Below are 20,757 nucleotides of genomic sequence, written 5' to 3'. Positions count from 1 at the left end.
CCCATCTCTCCAGAATCTACCCCAACCCTACATAACCATGAGACCACTAAGATCCAGCCACAAAAACCTCCTACAGGTCACAAGAGCCAATAGCTCTGCTGGAGAAGCATTATTCTCCTGTACTATAGCCAAACTCTGGAACTCCCTCCCATCGTCAATTACCTCTGTAACTTCTTCCACCCACTTCAAATCCTTACTAAAATCACACGCAAAAACTTGCCAGATATGCCCTTGCAACCCCCCCCAATACCATCTACTCCACCCACCCACTACCTCTCTCAGCCCCCTATCAACAACCTACTCTTAGCAAGCTTGGCTACTCATGTTTCCAGCTACCTACCACATAGTACTAACTTCTTGTAGCAACAACTGTTAATGGCTGTTATGTACCTCAAAAACAAATCGTATCAATTGTTCACTGATGAATCTCAACTACATTTGTAACCATGTTTAGTATATGTCACCATATTTTAAAATTGTAGTATGTTCTACAGCTGTTTTACATCTATGTTTTATTCTTGTCTTACGTCCTCAGCTGGACTAATGTCTATAGTTTAAATGCTATGTTTTTTAACTATATAATGCAAGTAATACTTAATGTGGAGTGTTTCTCCCCGGGCCTCTGCTGAAAATGGACCTGTGTCCAGTCGGACTCTCCTGGTCAACAAATGCAAATAAATAAATAAATTACACAGTAGAAGTGGTCACTCTTGGTAAGGGCCTTAGAGTAGCTGATAAAGAGGGGTTAGTGGCAGTGATCTTTATCTTATAGTCTGGGAGCATAGCTAGTAAACTTGAGCCAGCCTTCCCCAGGAGTGTCTGTTTGTTTGTATATAAATCAAATCTCAAAGTGTGTGTGTGTGTCAGCTACTTGGGCAGGGACACGAAGCACTGGTTGAACAAAGAAGGTGTTGGAGGTTGTGGCATGACCCCTCGGCTAAGATCTTAACCCTATAGGTGTGCCAGTGGGACGTCTTATTGGAGATCTGGAGAAAGAGGCAGAAACCAGCCCCAGACTGACTGTGATCTCTGTGTGCTCTTAAGAGAAAATGTACTTTACTGTGTGTATACTTGTAATCCTCCCATTGTGTATGTCCTTCACTGATGCTATTGGTGAGGATTGAGGCTCCTTGATTACTGGGCCAGTGCTGGGGTGTCACACTCTGTAAAAGGAGTTCAAAGAATTACACAGTTTTACCAATAAAAATAAGATGGAACTTGTCAATACCAAAATAAGTTTTGTTAAAAACCATCTCTTCCCATAAAGTAATCCTACCAACTGTAGCTTCAAGACAGTTTTTTTTAACTATTAATAAATCCTCTAGCCACATTAGTAAGGACCTGCCCAAAATTCAGAGGTGGAGTAACAGCAAAAAAAACTAGACCAAATTATTTTTCCCTAGTTAATTCTATAGTGTCGTTCACATATCTCACAAATAATGATTCATTACTTTTTCCCACATCATTAACTATAATAACCTTACTATATGGATTCCCAGAACTAATCAACTTTTTCAAAGACAAGAAAATATCCTACATGATACAACCCCTTAAACATGTCACTGTTACTGATTCCTTCTTCAAACTGGTTTCTAATCATTCTTTACACGGAATCATCTATACTTAATATATTTCTATTACTGTTATTCCTTCAAGTATAATTTATAATTTCTTGTCAATGACCCTTGACTTCCAACACTACTAATGACCCTCGAAAGGCCCTTCTCCTTTTCTTTCTTACTAATTCAGATTAATCAGCGTTTTCTTCAGTATAGTTGAGACCTCACTTTATCCCAAATCTCCATTCAAAGACTTCAAACTACCTTCATCCTCATGCACACACTGATTTGAGTCCTGCTCATTCAATATTAAATTATCCTTAACTATTTTCTAAGTTACATCATTAAACTCAATATAAATTAATTCATTTAACTCATATATGCATTTGCATTTACTGTTTAAACTAATAGAACCTACAGGCAAAGTTTTAATATCTTTATTTTAACCTGTGGCAATATGTGTACATTATTTATTATAGATTCAGGCTAAATCCTCCCATCAAGTGTTGATTTATTCACTCCAAAATTATGCTGATTCACTGAATCTTTACATCTTTTACAAATAAGGTTCTCTAAATCCCAACCATCCATGTTATAGTTAAACATTTCACATATCTTTTTTTTTTCCAAAATCTCTTTATTTGAATTTTCAGATATTAACAGCGATACAGCCAATCAAACACACAAAACAAACAGTACATACAAAAAAATAATAACACAAGAAATATATATACACTATATACAATAGAAGTCACTACATCATCAAATGGAGTATAAAAGATTTTTAACATCACTTAAGAAAGTGAGGAACAGTATAAGGGACATATTTTATGAAGAAGATAAATATAGAAACACCCACTAATTAAATACATGATTCTTACTACATATAAATTATTTACATAATTGCAATTATTAGATGTTCTTGCCTTTATACAACCACTCCTAAATCCCAACCTACTAATAAACAATAAACCCTTAAATCTAACAAATTACCCTCTGATAAAAGATCTCACAGTATGAAAATATACCAATGGAGAGAATCCAATATACAACAAATAAGACTAGAACTAAATCTTATTAAGAAATATACTGTTATTCTTACCCAAATCCATTATCTCATAAATGCTAAATTCTCACAAACACAAGTCGATTTGCAGGATATTAACTTAGTAAAACTAATGCTAGAAAACCTCAAAATGAAAGGGGAAACAATTTCTAGGACATATACACTTGTAACGAACATAAAACACCGGAATTCTCTATTATTTTCAAACTATTGGCAAGTAAAAAAACAATCTCTGACAGATGAAAATAAGAGACTGGCCATTGAGAATACGATAAAATTCATTCCTTTTAAGAAGCTGCTACTATATACACAGATTATGATAAATAACAATGTATACTATACCCCATCAAAACTAAATTAGTTCAATTCCAACTTCTCGCCTATATGTCCTCACTGCCCAAACCAAACTTCAGATATTCTCCATGTCATGTGGAAATTAACAAGGTACACAACCTATGGTGCTCTTTAAGAGCTAGGTTAGAAAATATGGGATATGAAAAATCAACCCTGTCATGGGAGACAGCTATATTGCACATTAACATGACTCAACTTCCAAAAATAAAAAAAACATGTCTTTATGACGATGTGTGCCCTTATTAAATATGATATCACTAAAAATTGGAATGTCACATCTCTAATTACATGGGAAGGCTTTAGCAACCTTGCTATTAAATATATCTCATCTCACAAACTAGTTTATACAAAAACAAAAAAAGAAACACTATTATCAGAAATATTGGGGTTACTTACTAGATGTAATTCTTAACAAAGAAAGATGGTCTGTAAACTGACATGACAAATTTATATTATGCAATAACTGCATTATAACCAGTTTTTAGTTTTTCTACATTTCACATATCTTACATCTTGACAAAAATCTTCTGTCTAATAAATCCAACAAGCAAAACTTGTCCATATTGTCTGTGACAAAAAAAAAAAACTAACATACCTAACACACTTAACATGCAAAGATGGAAAATGCATCTTTGTGTCATTGCATCACCGTGAGCTGTGAGCCACATCAAATCACTCATGTCTGCTCATATTTCCTGCCTTTATATGCAGGAGAAAAGTTAATTACAAGTGAACAAGCACACATTCCCTCCCTAAACAAAAGCACTGTTTTAACTATGTAAAATAATAACATCCAGCCATTAAAAGGACTTGAAGAGCTGGTAAACCTATTTAGCTACCCAGAGGATTTGAAACACTTCAAAATGTCATTCCCTTGCATCTTCTCACATTTCCTGCATTTTATATGTAGAAAAACAACATTTACAAGTCACCAAGCACACATACCCTCCCTAAACAAAAGCTCTACTTTAAGTAAATAATAACACCCAGCTCTTAAGAGGACTACAAGAGCTAAAAACTCTAATTATCAGGATTTGGAACACTTCGAAATGTGCATCTTTTCATATTTCCTCCCTTTTATATGCAAACTAAAACAATGAGTAAAAAGGTCACACAGAAAACAAAATCAGTAAAAAATAAAAGAAAAATCCAGCCAAGCTAGATTTTCCACTGTGTGATTCCTTAAATCTTCTTGTATTAGAGGTAACATGGGATATACTGTATGCAAATGATCTGTATTGCAGTCTGAATGCCATTGACTTTATCTTTTTATCTCTGTTATTGACAAATTCAGGTCAATGAAGCCAACCCCCACAAGCTGTGGACATGCGTGTTTCCCTGCTTGGGATTCAGCCCCTTCTCTGCAAAAAAACTCAAAATTAAGTGTTTTTTTTGTTTTTTGTTTTAAGTGTTTTTTTTTTTTTTTTTTGAAGTGATGCCAAGCACCCCCCCCCCCATACCACAGGCTTATGAGCACTGCCATCATGATTGTACAAATTATAGAAGAAATCACTGCAGGTACATAATTAGCTACCACATTAGTTGTCATTTCCTGTCAAATCCAGTAATCAGCAAACTTAGTTTAGGCTCAGGGATGTATCTTTGAAGAACTGGGACTGAACGAACTACAGGGAGGCCCTCCTCAGATATTAGGACAGTCAGTGTTGTGTAGCATCTTGGAAGGCATGCTAGGTTTACTTCAGCCTGTGGTTGTATCTGTTCCATTTTGTCACAAAGCACTGTCCACTTAAGTTAATTGTTCAAGATCACAGGGCAGACAAATGAAGGCTGAGGGATTCAAACCCTGTACCACTGGAAGTAGCCTGTTAACAGCTTATAAGGTTTGTGCTAACTGCCTGCCTGGTTATAACCAACAAGACTGAACACTCATATACGTGAACATTTTTCAGTAATGCAAAAAAAGGCAGACGTTGATATGAACAAGCATCGCTGCTAATGGTTTTGACAGCAGGTTCTGTGTGAGATAGTGTTGCAGCAGGGTATGGGAATTTGCCCTTACTCCACTGTTGTGCTACCTTGAAGTTGGTATATATATAATTAGCAGGGGGTGTGGGGTTGTAGGGGGGCATGACCCACTACAAAAACATTAATTTTAATCTATGCAGTTTTTTATTTTTTAGATTCACTCTAAATGATTGCATTTTTTCTTTTACTCTTTTAAGCGTTTGGTATTTCATGAGACAATCGCTAACTCCTAGGAAAATTGTTAAAACATCAGCACCTATGACCTCAGAGAGACGGCATTAGCATGCTGAGATACACCAGCAGCTGAAGGGTAACAAGTGTCACTTCACAGGGTCATCAGTGCTTAATAACCAACAGCCGCAGGAGACCATTGTCAAAGTCTGTCTCATCATCTAATATTATTTATTTATTATTTATTAAACATTTGTTTACTGGGAAAGTCTGACTGGGACAGAGCCCATTTTCAGCAGAGGCCTGGGGTGATACGATCCAGACACATGTCTTTAGAATACTGCTGAGAGGCAGTGTCCCACCACTGAACAGAGTTTCTTTGTATATCCCAGTGAAAATTTGCAATCACCCATTCAGTCATTCAGAGTAATGTTTTTCTTTCCTCTTTCTGGAATAGCATGGCACCCTATCTGTGCTGGTACTGCTAGACATGTGCTTGCCTTGCCACACTATTCTGATAGTGCTAGAGCCAATCATAAGCCTTAGGCATCGGGGGGCTTGACAAATCTGTGCATCCTTCTCATGGAGCTTTTTGGATAAGACCTTACCACTATTCCTTGCTCTGTGGTTTCACAAACCTGTGTATCCTTCTGGGGGAGCTTTTCTGATATGACCTATCCATTATTCCCTGCTCCCTTTTTGAGCTAATGGTTCTTGCCTGAGGGGCAGGAGTACATTGGAGAGGTGCAGTGTGCTGCCCCATTTCTTCTGCAGCTCAGCCAAGTCTTTACATCAGATAGTTGTTTTTATTCTAATACTTGCTTTTATTTATTTATTTTCCTTTCTTTTGTTTCACTGATATCATTTGTGTACATCAGAGAAAAAACATGTGACGTTGTTATACCCTGTTAGCAGCAAAGCTTGTCCAGCTGCCATAAAAAGTATATAGAATTCTTAAGTCCAAACAGATCTGTTCAACTGATTGTTAAAGGTACTGATGTATCTCAAAATAACTGAAAAACAAATTAATTTATTCTGCCTACATTTTGACTTTTGGGAGGGGCTACATTAATCTTCAAGATTCTGAGTTTCTCTAGATTTTCTACTTTAGTTTCTGAGTTGCCCATACCTTACTTGGAAAGAAGGAAGTTTCTCTGTTCACCTGTGAGAGAGGGGAGCTTTGAGCAACCTATCTGTCCCTGCAGGAGTGGTTCCAGCCCATAAGTTAGTAGTTTATTGGCCATTTTGGGCTAATTTCTATCTCTTTCATTTCCCTACTATAAAAACCGTGTTTGCACGGTTTTGCGCACCGGGCAGTGCCGGTTAGCTACGGTTAAATTATTCTCGGCTCCACTAAGTCTCCCCTTCAGTTTTTCCCTTGAAAGTAGTCTAACTCTCAAGCTAAGCACTCAAAAAGCATCTTACAGCCAGCACTTGCTCAGACCTAATAGCAAGCACTAATATACCCTGACACTGATTGCCCAGCAGGGCAAGGCTCTTTATTCACCCCTCACCAACCAAGCGACTAAGCAGCTCACCCTACTATTCAGGCATGACCAAAGGGCAACTTCACATGCACTCTCCAGTCCAGCTGGTGAATCTGGGTATCCTGAGGCAATGTTACATCTGCCTCATGTACACAGACAACCCTATCCTCTTACCACAAAACATTAACATATGTTAGAGATGCAATTATACAGCCAAACTGGAAGCTAAGCTGTCTCCACCCAAGACTGGAACAGACAGTCAAGAGGAGAAGGTTAACACTTGCACCACAACTCCAGCCACACACAGACCTATTAAAACAGCAGTGGCAAAATATACACATAAATACACAAAATCATACTTGGAGGATCTAAATAAAAACCTGCAAAAGCATCAGAGACCTCCAAAGCAGACACCCAAACAACCTGCACTTTCCGTCACAAACCAGACAACACATAAAACACAAAATCAGTGTGCCGCACAATCACAGCCCTTAAGGTGAAATAACATACCTAACACACAAGTAATAGGTGACTCTATAGTCAGGCATGCTGACATCCCACACAGTAGACTGGGCAAGTAGAAGGTTACTGTTAGCTGCCTGTCAGGATCCAGAATCCGCTACATAACACAAGCACTCAGGTCACTCCAGAACAAGTACAAATATGACTCTGTCATTGTTCATGTTGGTGTGAATGACCTGAGATGTACCTGCCTGGACTACAGGAAAAGAGACATGGAAGATCTCTCTGATCCTGTAGCCCAGGCTGGTATGACCCTGACCCTGAGTAGCATCCTGTCCTCACCAAGAATGATACCTCAGTATTAAGAAAAAATGATCAATTTCAACAATTGGCTAAGCTTCTGGTGTCATTCAAAGGGGATCCAGTGTCTGTCAGCCTGGGACAACATGCTCGACAAGCCGCGTTACTTTGTAAGAGATGGCTTGCACCTGTCACCCCTAGGCTTCCGAATACTGGCCAAGGCTCTTGCTGCCCCCATAGTGCCTTTTTTTGGCAAGGCTCAAAATTCAAACCCACCTCCGTAAACAGCACAATTAACAAAAAACTGAGGGTTATGCTACTCAATGCCAGGAGTTTAAATCTCAAAATGCACGTGCTCAAAGCACTCCTCAGTATGGAGAACGTTGACATCTGTGCAGTAACTGAAACCTGGTTCAAGGCTCCAGAGAGCACCCAAGCACTACCAGGCTACAACTCATACCACACGTTTTGGCCACAGAACACAGAACGAAACACAAAAGGAGGGGTTGTATCCATATTCATCAAGGATACCTACACCTCCAGGTTAGTGGTGCAGCATGATACCTCTGAGATCATCCATGTGCAACTAACATTGTGCTAATCTGCAATGCAAATTGTGGCCTGCTACAGATCACCCTCCATGACCCAGGACCACCACTCCACCTTTCTGGAAACACTGGAAAACATGAAGGTCCTACCAAACACCCTGATATTGGGCGATTTCAATTACCCTACCATTCACTGGGAAAATTACTTGAGTACAAATTCCCAGGCCCAGCGCTTCCTGGAATTCATCAACTCAAATGTTCTGGATCAGCTGGTAAACTCCCCTACCAGAGGTGAAAACATATTGGACCTGGTCATTACCAACATGGGCAACAGGTGTTCCACACCGGAGGTCAACCCGTCACTGGTTAGATCAGACCATAAACTAATCACTCTGAATGTCCAAACCCCACCACTACCCCCAACTAAGGAAACCACAGTAAAAAACTTTTCTAAAGCAAACTTCACCTTACTTAAGTCAGAGGTGGTAAGTTTCACAGCCCCCATGAGGACAATGCTGCCCAAGATGCAGAAACCTTTACAAATACTCTATGAGCACCTACAAGGATGCATCGATTGTGCCATCCCTAGCAAAACCAAGACTCACTTCTCTAAGAGAAGGAAACCAGTTTGGTGGACCCCTGCAATAAACAGGCTATACAATGGAAGGAGGAAACTAGTTCAGAAAAAAAGCAAATCCCAAGAAGGAAAGACATCCCTGATTAATATCAGCAAGAAACTGAGGTCCCTCAAGAAAGCATCCAAGGCTAACTTCAAAAGAAAAATAGCCAAGGATTCAAAAGATAACCACAAAGCCTTCTTTAGCTATGTTAAGAATCTAAGTGGCAACTCGCAGATATGCACTGAACTAGTGCAAAATAGCACAAAATATACTGAACCTAATGATATTGCCAACATCCTGGCAGATAGAATCAGTGCAATCTTCACCCCCCTCTTACCTCCAAAAGGGCCCACAACAATACCTGAAAAATGTAGTGTCCCAAAAATCACAGACACACAGGTGAAAACAGCCCTTTCAAAAGCCAAAAACACAGCATCAGTGGAATCAGATGGTGTCCCAGGCTGCATCTTGCATGACCTACAGAATGAACTAACCCCCCACCTAAACACGCTGTTCAACCTCAGCCTCTCCACAGGCTACGTGCCCATAGAATGGTGCACTGCAACAGTTATTCCTCTCCACAAAGGAGGGGCCACAACTGACCCTGGTAACTATTGCCCCATAAGCCTGACTAGCCTGGTCTGCAAGACTATGAAGCACATCATCATCATGGAACACATTAACAAAGACATTGGGAACCTCCAAACACTTGACCCAACCCAGTTCGGCTTTGTTAAGAGCAGATCATGCCTACTAAACCTAGTTGACTTCTTCAAGACAGTCACCAAGGCCATAGATGAGGGAATGGTGGTTCCCACAGCCTACTTTGACCTCACCAAGGCTTTCGACACCATTCCTCACTGGGTATTACAGAAAAACTCACTAGCCTGAACATAAATCCCTACTTCATGAGATGGGTTGCCAAATGGCTTACAGACAGAACTCACACTGTAAGAATAGTGGGCTCCAGGTCTGACTGTAAACCAGTCACAAGTGGTGTCCCGCAAGGCTCGGACCTGAGACCTCTACTGTTTGACATATACTTCTCAGAAGTACAGATAAGCACAGGAGGACTATGGCTAACCAAGTTTGCCGATGACAGCAAACTGGGAGTCATAACTGACTCTCCGGCTGACACAGACATCCTCCAAAAGGGCCTTACTGAGATGGACACCTGGTGTCAAAGTCATGACCTCAAGCTAAATGCCAAAAAATGAGTAGTCATCCCATTTGGGATCAACAAAACACCCACGAATTACCACATAGTTGGCAGCCCCCTTAATACAGAAGAGGTAATAAGAGATCTGGGGACCAGGCAGATAGTAATCTCTCCTTTGACAATTGTATTGCCAATGTAGTTAGGAAATCCTTCTATGTGGCCCATCTAATTAGTAAAGGATTTGCATCTAGAAATAAAGAGGTTATAGTGCCCCCTCTACTCGTCACTCATTAGACCCATCAGAGAGTACAATGCCCCATTTGGGATGTACCTCACAAGACACTTCCAACAGCTGGAAAGAACACAAGAGTACCTCACCAAGAGGATTACTGGTCTCAAACATATTTCCTATGCAGCCCAACTGAAAAAAACTCTGGCTGTACTCAGTAGCATATCGCTTATTCAGAGGTGATCTCTGCCTGACTTACAAAGCCATGTCCAACTCAGAATTGATGGACATGCTCCACCTAAAGAAATCCAAGTCACTGCAAGCCATGCACTCTAGTGAGCTAAACCTTGCCACAACAATAAATAGAACATGCTGGAGGGATAGATTCCTGGCACAGAGACTCCTCATGCTTTGGAACAAAATTCCAAATTACATCAGGCAGAGCTCCTTACTAACACTCTTCAAGATAAACCTTGTCGAGTGGACGGGTAACAGAAAATACACCCCTGAGATCACTTCATTGGCTCTGCTTGACAGAGGCTCAGTTAATTAATCAATGGGGCAGTGAAAGCCAACACACTCTGGCTAGGCTTATAAATGCCCTCGGGCAGATAAGCCTAGTACCTACCTATGAACCAATGAACCTATAAGAATTTAATTAGGATCACTTTAGATGTATGAATGGAAAATATAATGCACATGCATTGATATGTGTTTAGATAATGATCGAATTGGACAAGGATACTTTATTGGATGTTGAATGTTCTGCAACAAGGTATTAATATTAAGAAAACACCTGAGGAAAAACATGTCTGCCACTTCACCGTAACTTAAGCACAGAGTGAAAACAAGGATTACCATTGTTTAAGTTCGTAAAACATCAGTTCACTGTTTAGTGAACTTGAAATAAAAAAGTTAATAAAAAGAAAAAAATAAGTGAAAAAGTATAACTAAGAAAATAACTTCAGCAGCTGTAAATATGTGCCTTTTTACTTTCTCCTCGAAAAGCACAGCTCAGAAAGCCAGAACCAATGACTCATGAAATATAAAAAATAAAGGAAAAATAATGCAATTATGTGTACATATCCGGGGAGGGGGGAGCAAGACAGAAAAAGGCAGCTCAATATAGAGAAAGAAGCTTTCATCAGCATGCATTGGACAACAATAATTTGCATGAAACTATCATGTCTGTATTTACTTACTATAATCCTCATTCATAATCAAACATTTTGGAGGGATACTGCAAACATATGAGCCAAAAGGGAAAGGAACAGGACAGTTAAGAGGCATGGAGGGATTTCAGGATTAATTTTTCTCATTCATTTGTACACAGTTACACACTTGAAGTGTATTCAGTCAAGAAAAGTCCATGTGATTGCTGGGTACATTTGTTTGAGTGTGTGTGTGTGTGTGTGTGTGTGTGTGTGTGTGTGTGTGTGTGTGTGTGTGTGTGTGTGTGTGTGTGTGTGTGTGTGTGTGTGTGTGTAGACTTTAAGTACTTTGAATACTTACTTAAATACTTCCTACAACAACAAAGAATAGCTGCTTTACATGAAAAATATTTAAGAAATGTACTTGTAGGAATTAATTTAGCAGATAGGCCATTATTTATGCACAATAATGTCCTCAAGCAGGCTTCCCTGTAGCATAGAGGGATAAAGCCCTGACAAAGGCCAAGTCAACCTGGATTCCATTACCAACAACAGCAACTGACAGAGTGAATTGGTTACAGCGTGTTCATCAATGTTGCCTCCTTAAGGGTGATGTGGTTCAGTGAGGGAAGTTGTTCTTAAACAAGACTAATGAGCATGGGAAGTGGGACAGTGAATGGATGGGGCATAAAACAACCTCTCCAGGATAGAAGCAAAGGTGGCTATGCCCCCAGGACAGCCTTAAGATCCATCACCAGCCACAGCAATGTTGGAGGAAGACTGACATGGTAGAAGACAAACTGGTAGACCTGGAGCTGATGTGAGGCACTGGGAGCTGGGTTGGTGTAATAATGTCTGAAGGGTGACAAAAAGAATAATAAAAATAATGCCCTCAAGGATGGGTTTATAGGGAAAATAATGGACCTTCTAGAGGTGGGGATGTCAGTGGAATCAGGCTATACAATATCCTGGGCAGTCTGATATTTCTCCAGTAACACATCCTGTTAAACATTATTGCTTGCCTAATAGCTGATTAACACAAAACAGATTAGTCAACAGGTGTGGTATTTTTCAATTGCTGTAGGTATAAGGCAGATTGTAATATTTAGCTATATACCACATATTAACAAAGTAGTTGATACTTGTGACAGAGATTATAAAATACTGTTGGAAGATCAGTTTTAAAAGTAAATTATTGTTTGAATGCCAAATGAGAAAACGTACCTAGCATACCTCTGAACCTGGAAACAACAACAATCTGGATATAGGCCAATGAAAATAGGTACACATCTGTATGCTGAATAATATGAAATTTGCATACACAATTATGTAACACTGCCCGCTCTGATGGAATTGTGGGATACAAACATTAAAATGCAAATTGAAGAATAGACAAAATATAAAACTACAAATATGCTTCAGAAAAAGCAAGCTAACACAAAACCTGTTATTCTAACAACATTCTACGTTTAAGAACAGTATTTAAAATCTGCCCCTATTTTGAGGTTTTTGCTCCCCATTATTAAAGGCTTTATGCAAATTTCATGTGTTTGGAATTTGAGAGGTATGCTTGCAGCTAAAAACAGCAGTGATCTATGCTCATATACCACATGTACAAGGTTTTAACAATCTTTAGCAAGTCCTAATACTCTACAACTTTACTACATCGGAAAATAAAAATGTGGAATAATTAATGAATTATATAAGATATTTCCACCTTCAGTAATATTATTGTTTCACAAAACTTTGAATGAAATTCTAGCACAAAACATAACTCCAATTTCATGGAGATACTCCTTAATTACACCCATTATAAAAGAAAACAAAGACCCTTTACAGTGTAAATCTTATAGGCCAGTATCTTCACTTAACAATGATTATAAAATCTTCATGTCAATATTAGTTAGTAGAATTAAAACAATCATTGACACACATAATAAATGAGGATCAAACCGGATTAATTTATAAAAGACACACACATGACAATATACAAAGAATTCTAACACTCATAGATTTTGAAAACATAAACAACCAAGAAGCTCTAATAGTAGCTTTGGATATAGAAAAAGCCTTTGATTCGTTGAACTGGGATTTTCTTTTTAAGGCTTTAGAATTGTTTGAATGTCCTACTAATTTTATTATGCTAATAAAGAATATTTATAAAAACAATTTGGCTTATGTAAAACTTGGGCCATTTACCTCGAAGGCTGTTGAAATAACCAAAGGTACAAAACAAGAATGTCCGATGTCTCCTATCCTGTTTGCCTTAGGAATTGAATTATTTGCCTCATTAGTACACCATAACTCTAATATATCAGGCATAGATGTATATTGTCAACCCAATTCAAAAATGATGTTATTTGCTGATGATGTTTTACTCACATTATCTGTCTCAGATAAATCAGTACAAAAACTAGAAGAAATAGTGGAAAGGTTTTATTATATTTCAGGCCTTAGACTTAACAAGGGAAAACTTGTTATAGATGGGAGAAAGGAAATTCACCCTGGGGATCACGTTAGTCACCCTGCTAGACAGGGGTCCAGGGAAGTAAATAGTGTGGGAAGAGATAGCCAGGGAATTGTTATGGCTAGGCTTGTATAGGCCCCAGGGCCAATAGCCTAGTACCAACCTATGAACCTATGAACCTATAATTATATACATTTGAATAAAAAGAGAATTTACCTTAACTACAAATTGTGTCATAGGAAAACAAGTTACCATAATACAATTTTTAGGAATAACACTATGTGATAATTTGGAATCTATGTTAGCCACAAATTATAGCAAAATAATTAATAAAATAAAAATGTTAATAGCAAGCTGGAATAAAATATTCTTGAGATTTGAAGACAGATTACAAATAATAAAAATGAGAATACTTCCAAAAATTAATTACATTGCACAAGCTATTCCTATAGTACCTAACAAGAAAGTCTTGAAATAAATAAATAAATAACATTCTATTAAACTTTCTTTGGTATCCAAAAAGAAATAGAATAGCCTATACACATCATATTAGATCTTGGGAAATGGGTAGATTTAAACTCCCAGATCTAGAATCATACATAATAAAAGCCTCCATATTAAGAACTATCATTAATTGGATATATCCTAATTATTCTTCAACATGGAAAACATTGCACACTATTATTTTTCTAAAGGAAAATAAAATAATTAAAAATTGTATATTAAGTGAACAAAATAATAGGATGTGGCACATATTTACTGTTAATATTCAATATAATATAACAAAACCAACAAACTTAAATTATATAAATAATATTTACAATTTATTCAGAAGATTTATATATACTAACATGGATATTAATATTTGACTAGACTTGATAATACCCTTTAGCTCTACAAAGAATTTCTTCAACAAAATTCATAATGTTATTTTAACTAGATGGGAGGGGAAAAACTTCACTTGTTGGCGACATTGTATAGAGAATCAAGTAGTATTAGACATTCAACAAATTCAGAATAAATATGACATTCCATCAGCAGATTGGTTGATACTACAAAGCATGTTATCATATGTTAAGGATCTTAATAGTAAAATTATTAATTCTCCTTAAAAAACTAGTCCAAATTTGATAAGTCTAATATCTGAAATTATTTACGGCAATTATAATTGGACAAATCTAATTTTAAAATTATACAAAATATTGATAACATATAAAACTAACCCTTGTTGTGCCTTTCGGCTTTTCCCAGTTAGGGGTCACCACAGCTGAACTCCAGTCCGCTAATGATTGGCAATAGATTTTTATGTGCTGAGTTGCTGGCCCTGATGCACAACCTTCAACGAAGGTACGCCCATTCTCACGCATGTCTCCACAAAGAAGGCGCTCTGGCTGAGAATCGAACAGGACAACGTCTTACTGTGAGGCGACAAAGGTACCGCAGCACCACCTTCGCAGTAACATATAAAAATAACCCTAATGCAAGATATTGGAATTTCATAGCAAAAGGATGTCACACTAATCTATCAATTGAGAGTAAAACAATTATTTTATGTTCTGATAACTTAACATTTAATTTACAAGTATGGAACATATTTACATGGAAATATATTCACAGGGCATTTATTACACCTGATAAACTAGCCAAATTCAATTCACTTGATAAAGCCATTTGTTGGAGATGTTCTTTAAACTGTAAAACTGATTGGTCTCAAATATTTTTTGATTGTATTAATATAAAAATTCTGGGAAGAAATTACTATGTTTCTCCAAGCTATATTCACAGATACCTTTATTTTAACCAAATCTTTAGTCCTCTTAAATGTTAATGATACTATTGGAATGAATAAAAAAGATCTTTACCTACTTTGCTCCATACTAGCTATAGCAAGGAAATGTATAACTAGAAAGTGGAAGTCTTCACAAGAACCTACTCTGGAAGAATTCTTGAGATTGATGGGAGAAACAGTGACATTAGAAATCAAGGTGAAGGAATCGAGAATTTCACCTAAAACATGGACAAACAATCCTTGGGAAAAAAAATTAACTCTTATTGAGACATTAAAAATGAACCCTAAATAATTAATAAACTAAATTTATTAATTGAATATTATAAATTTTTGTTACTAATTTCATATATTTTATATTTTTTTCCCTCCTTTGTTCAGGTCAAGTGTACATAGTGTATATAAAGGTTTATAATACTTGTTTATTGATGATTGTATTGTTAAACATTATATTATTTGGAAAAAAAAATTTTGAAAAAAAAGAAAAATGCATCATCATTGTACTCTGCAGCTTCTTAAACAAGCAGTTTCTAAGATTACTAAGCAAATGTCAGTTTTATCTATTAAGAAATTAACTATTTTTTTGTTGTCACTATATATACAAATGCTGCCTTTTGTTATCCATTTCAAATGCATTATGTAAACATAAGAAACATTTTACATTTCCAAAATAATAGATACAGATTACACCAGGAAAAATAGTCTCTTTCATCAACTGCATTCATATATACAGAGACTATAGCTTTTGTTACTATATAGCAGCTACATCAAAAAATTCACTAATGAGCAGCATCTTAAAGTACCCCTGTAGGCTGCAAAAGCACTATTAATTCATATCTCTCAACTTTAGAAATTTATGAAAAATGTCTAAATTTTTGGTCTGATCCTCAAATAATTTGTGGTTTTCTAGCAAATTATTGAGGACTGAAGTCACTATATAATAATGACAGACATTTGAGTTTCAGATTTCATATCCTTCAGAAAATACATGCTAATGCAAATATTGTTCTATCAGTGTTCTATGTTTTAAGAACAATATTTAAAAATATGCCCCTGATTGCTGGCATCCCTTCCCACATTATTTTTGTCTTTGTCTGGATTGTTTGCTAATTTCTTGGTTAAAAAGATAAGGCTTTACCTATGCAAGTCACATTCTGTGGGGCCAAAAAAGTTCAGTATCTGCCTAGCCTCTTTAAAACTACTTAGATTACTAAATGGTTCACCTTTGCATAGGTAGTAACAGGTGACAGGCAGAACATGTAGTAAAATGGACTCCTAAACTCTGTGTGAGCAAGTCTATGAATTTCCTTTCAGCCTGCCCAAAGTAGTGTCAGGTCCTTAGTTACACACTTACCTTGTACATCTTCTAACAACATCTTATAAAAGTCAAAACCACTGCTTCTACTACAACTTACAAATAAACTAATAGTGATATTTACACCTGTAATGCAAACGATATGTTTCCCAGTACTTCTTGAGTACATCATTTGGCATATTCATCTCAGTTTCTGAATACAGCAGAAAATGCAGATCATTCAGATTTAAGTTTTACAGCACACTGCATGTAGCTCTCGTGTGATCACATATAGACACAATATACACCATTTATGTTCGTAGTTAGGATGGGAACTATCAAAATGATCTCACTCTCTTATGCGTGTTTTTTATTCTGAATACCACAAGCTTTGATCCCTTCTGTAAACAGCCTGGATTTTTTTTATTCATTTTGGAAATGTGCTGTTTAGTTTTCTAGTTTTCGCTGTGCTACACATCACCTGCAAGCAGCTCAATAGCTAGTCCCATATCCCCACTTCCACATCAGAAAAGCATAATATACTATGCGATCCTTCTAATGCAGTAGCATTTAAGCTTTACAGCACTTAAGAGAGTTCTACCCTTCATAAATTCAGTTGCAGTCTCATTGATCACCATCCAACAAACTTGCTTATTCAAACACATTTCAATGAATCACCTCAAAAATTCAATATTTATAACCTATGTCAACATTTTCTAGCCTCAGAACTGTTTCTATTAAATAGCAAACTATAGGGACTGAGACCCCTGCATGAGGATTAAACAACTGTTATTTTCAAATCTGCATGGTGAATCAGGATTTTTTAGGTAGCCAAGTCTGAAGAAATGTAGTTTGTATCTTTTTTGAGTAGCACCACTAAAGTTCATGCATTTTACAAACTATATTTGCACACCTACTAATTCAAGATATGGTATAAATTAAACCACAGTGATGCCTCACGACATTTCTCTAGGATCAGCTAAGTGGGGCATTAGATACCTATTTTTGACTGTTTAAGAGCTAGAGAAATATTACATGATATTCATATGCATAATTAAGCAAATGGCTATATTTTAATATAGTTGTAAAATATCTCACCAACCAGGTGCAAGGGCAATAATGCCTGGCTTCGTATAAAAGTTTGTAACTTGAACAAAAACAATATTGGAATACATGTTTAGTTTGAACATTTATATACTGTAAGTTGTTTACAACACATTTCTTACTGTCATTTACAAAATTCATAAGTATTTTAAGTCTCTAATTGTGTTTAAGTTGAACAGTTCTGTCATCTGTCATTTATTCTTCAATAGAAAATTTATGTCACTGCCTGGAGATAACAAAAACTTGTTTGTACACATTTATAACTTGATCTTCTCAAAAAGACTCAAGAGAACATGTGGATACAAATAAGCAATGCTTCTCCATTGCATTTTGCCTTCAGCTCTCTGCTGGGAAAAATAAATATTCCATTTGTCTATTATATTTTTCAGTACGCCTCAGCATAACATGATATCCTGCATAATTCTTCATCTTACTAAAATATACATCTTATCTTGTGCTATGCCCAAATAATCAGTGGTCTAAACAGATTTTTCAATTTATATTTGTCAGTGAAAGCTTATCTGCTATACTATTAATAAGCAATAATCCATGTCTGTGCATAGAGCGTAGGCCAACAGCGTTAACATTACACCTCCTCTCCCTTTACTCTATCATTTCTAAATAATACATCATCACTTGAAGGAGAGAGGAAAGGAAATTACTTTTTAGTTTAAAAGGTTACCTTTTAGTCATGAGGAACATCATTAAATGGTTTGTTGTCTGTATTTGCACTCTGCACTAGTTAAGTACCACACTCCATGAACAAACCACTTAACAGCTAGCTTGCCCTTGTACCTCCTTGGCTGATAATAAACAAACACTCAGTAGTACACACCCCTCAAGCCCAATCATATTCCAACAGGCTTGCAGGCTGCTCATGAAGCTGACCTCACTGCGCACGCCTCTGCGCGATGACATCAGTCCTAAAAAAACACAGAAAAAAATGTTTAAAAATGGCCGTGAAATTCAGAAAATTAGGGGTGCTGCTCGGGAATCATGGCACCCCATTATTTGGACCTCAGAACCCGGAAATAACAGTTGAGAGGTATGTTACCTAGCCAGGGAAAAAAGAGTGAAAATGCAGACGTTTTTTAAAGAGTTAGATGATGTCTGCCTTTCTTCTTCTCTGCTGACTCTCTTTCATTTAATTAGATATGAAAATCTGTATTATCACTGCATCAAATATTTGAAGTGTGGTATTAGATCAAACAGGCAGAATTTCCTGCTATGTACTACAGTTTGTTTCCTTTGTATGAAAGACAGTTGTTCTTTAGCTTCTTGTGGTACTATTGTTTTATTATATTTGGTTTTAATGTTATTACAAGAACTACAGCAATAACCCTGATAAATGACTAATGAAAATGTACATCCCACACACTTATGACTGCTTATACACATCATGATAAGTAATAATCATCTCAAATGTAACAAAATATCACATGATAGTTCATACTTTAGTATTTTAGGCTATAACTGTGTAATAGTTTACTTAATTTGTTCACTTATTGTATTATTTTCTTTTTGCAGTCCTACCAAAATTTGATGTCAGTGTGTTTGCTCCAAAGGTGGTCACTTTATCGGAATCTCAATTCCAAGTTTCGTTCTGTGGCAGGTATGAAGATAAAATGATCGAAGCTGTGGGACAATTAATATTAATTATGTCTTTGCACTGACATCATGTATCTCAATACATTGCTTAAGGTATTTAAAGTTTCAGTAGTATTGGGACAATTAATATTAATTATATCTTTACACTGACATCATGTATCTCAATACATTGCTTAAGGTAATTAAAGTTTCAGTAGTATTGGGACAATTAATATTAATTATATCTTTACAGTGACATCATGTATTTCAATACATTGCTTAAGGTAATTAAAGTTTCAGTAATATTGGGATAATTAATATTAATTATGTCTTTACACTGACATCATGTATCTCAATACATTGCTTAAGGTAATTAAAGTTTCAGTAGTATTGGGACAATTAATATTAATTATATCTTTACACTGACATCATGTATCTCAATACATTGCTTAAGGTAATTAAAGTTTCAGTAGTATTGGGACAATTAATATTAATTATATCTTTACACTGACATCATGTATCTCAATACATTGCTTAAGGTAATTAACGTTTCAGTAGTATTGGGACAATTAATATTAATTATATCTTTACACTGACATCATGTATCTCAATACATTGCTTAAGGTAATGAAAGTTTCAGTAGTATTGGGACAATTAATATTAATTATATCTTTACACTGACATCATGTATCTCAATACATTGCTTAAGGTAATTAACGTTTCAGTAGTATCCCACCTCTTCAGTCCTCTGAGATATGCAACATTATATTGCAGTCTTAAGTAACATTATTTTATCTTCCTATTATATATACTCTTAGTTAATTTTCTTTGTTTCTTTCATCAGATTACATTTATTGATGGTAAAAGGAGAGAATAAGACTATCATTCTTGTCCAGTGAATGCATTTTACTCTGTCACCCATTATGGTCGTCCATTCTTGGAGTCCAGAGAAGAAGTGCTTTCAGAAGTCCAGCAAGTAGTTAATCCAAGCAATCCACTGCTTTTGACACCCCTTTTTGCTTCTTTCCAGTAATTCAATTCAAAGGGAGCCTTCATATTTCCTTGACATAATCTTGTACATACATGGTCATAGGTTCATAGGTTTATACTAGACCAATGGCCAAACATGTCTTTACAAACCTAGCTGTACAACCAACCCGGTTTTGTCAGCAAGTTCCTTGGATACCTATATGATTGGGTATGGTAGTAAAGAGGTAGCTACAGGTTATGTGGGTGGTATGTTAGTTGGGGATTATATACTTAAGGTCAACCTCTGTCTATCAGAGACATGGGGGCCAGACCAGGGATGAATTTCAGATTCCCCATCCAGTGATCAAGATTTCTACTGAATAGGATTTTATGTTATCTAGTGAGAGGATGGTCAGATCCTCTAAGCTGAGTACTAACCTTTCCACTTCATCCACACA

General features: G+C 36.6%; 1 protein-coding gene across 1 annotated transcript in view; it reads left to right on the top strand.

The window, feature by feature from the left end:
* The window catches only part of LOC122808188 (alpha-2-macroglobulin-like protein 1), a 452,973-nt gene that overhangs the window by 163,196 nt on the left and 269,020 nt on the right, over positions 1-20,757 (top strand). Inside the window, exon 7 of the mRNA XM_044079156.1 lies at positions 19,271-19,355. Coding sequence (XP_043935091.1) covers positions 19,271-19,355 — 85 coding nt within the window. The remainder of the gene's footprint in view (positions 1-19,270; positions 19,356-20,757) is intronic.

The sequence above is a fragment of the Protopterus annectens genome, chromosome 8.part0 (genome assembly GCF_019279795.1).
Source record: "Protopterus annectens isolate FY-2018-M chromosome 8.part0, PAN1.0, whole genome shotgun sequence".
Taxonomy (NCBI): domain Eukaryota; kingdom Metazoa; phylum Chordata; order Ceratodontiformes; family Protopteridae; genus Protopterus; species Protopterus annectens.
This window is presented reverse-complemented; position numbering and strand designations above follow the sequence as displayed.